The following is a 1115-nucleotide window of genomic DNA, read 5'->3' on the forward strand; positions in this document are numbered from 1 at the left end:
GTGATGGGGGTGATCGGCTAGCAGGTGAGGATGACTTTGACCTTGTAGGTCTCTTTGAACTGGAAGAATGTGAGAGTAAGGGCAAGGATGAGGACGGTGAGGAAGAACCAGGTGAGGAGAAGGAGTGCGGCGAGGACAGTGGTGGATGCCATTGCAGATGTAAGAAAAGGTAGCTCTTATAAAGTGTTATTCTTTATTTGGCTGTAGGAAGTCAGCCAAAGCATCTTTGGCATGTGAAAGCTCGGTATTTGGCAACCAGGAATCATCCAAGGCCAGGTATCCTTTCCATCTTACCCGGTACAGTGTTCGCTTGCCAACAGTCTTTGAATCAATGATACATTCAATTTCAAACTCCTCCTGGTTCTTGATTAGTTCCGGTGGAGGTTGGAGGTAGTTCTTTTCATGCATTGTTGTTTCTGAATAAGGATAGAGTAACCCTGTATGGAACACAGGGTGAATCTTCCATTTGGGCAGTAGTTTCAAGCGGTAGACAACTAATGACAGTTTCTGATCAATGGTGAAGGGACCATAACGTTTTGGACCAAGTTTTGCCTTTGGGTGGAGTCCTTTGAGGTTAGTGGCTTCCAGCCATACCCTTTGTCCGGGTTTGTATTCAACGAACTTCTCCTTGTTGCATTTCTTGATTGTCTCCTCTGCTAGTCGGATACTGGATTGAATTTCCGTGCAAAGGTGTGCTAACTGGGTAAGTCTTGAAGCAATATCAGGAGCATCAGTTGTTCCCACAGTGGGAATATTGTGCCAAGGTTGGTAACCCATGAGCACCTGGAAGAGAGACGTCTTGATTGCATCATGATATCTATTGTTATGCGCAAATTCCGCTAGCGGCAGGTGATGTGTCCAGTCTGTTGCTTGGTGATTGCAAAAGATCCAAAGATACAGTTCCAAGTCTTGGTTGACACGTTCTGACTGTCCATCAGTTTGGGGGTGAAATGTGCTAGAGATGTTCTGTTTGATGCCTAATTTAGTGCATAACTCCTTGAACATTCGTGATGCAAATGAGGGTCCTCTGTCAGAAATAGCTTTGACAGGTAGTCCAAATAGTTGGAAGACATGGTTCTGATACAGGGTAGCTGTCTCAGATGCTGTGACTGTCT

At 45.2% G+C, this 1115-nt stretch overlaps 1 protein-coding gene across 1 annotated transcript; it reads right to left on the reverse strand.

The window, feature by feature from the left end:
* Positions 1-186: 186 nt before the first annotated feature.
* FIBRA_09468 (uncharacterized protein) lies at positions 187-1005 on the reverse strand (the record flags this gene model as incomplete). Its single annotated transcript, XM_012321763.1, has 1 exon — positions 187-1005. The coding sequence occupies one exon, from the start codon at positions 1003-1005 to the stop codon at positions 187-189; it is 819 nt and encodes a 272-aa protein (XP_012177153.1).
* Between the last annotated feature and the right edge of the window lie 110 nt (positions 1006-1115).

Source organism: Fibroporia radiculosa, assembly GCF_000313525.1.
Source record: "Fibroporia radiculosa TFFH 294 genomic supercontigs, scaffold45497, whole genome shotgun sequence".
Taxonomy (NCBI): domain Eukaryota; kingdom Fungi; phylum Basidiomycota; class Agaricomycetes; order Polyporales; family Fibroporiaceae; genus Fibroporia; species Fibroporia radiculosa.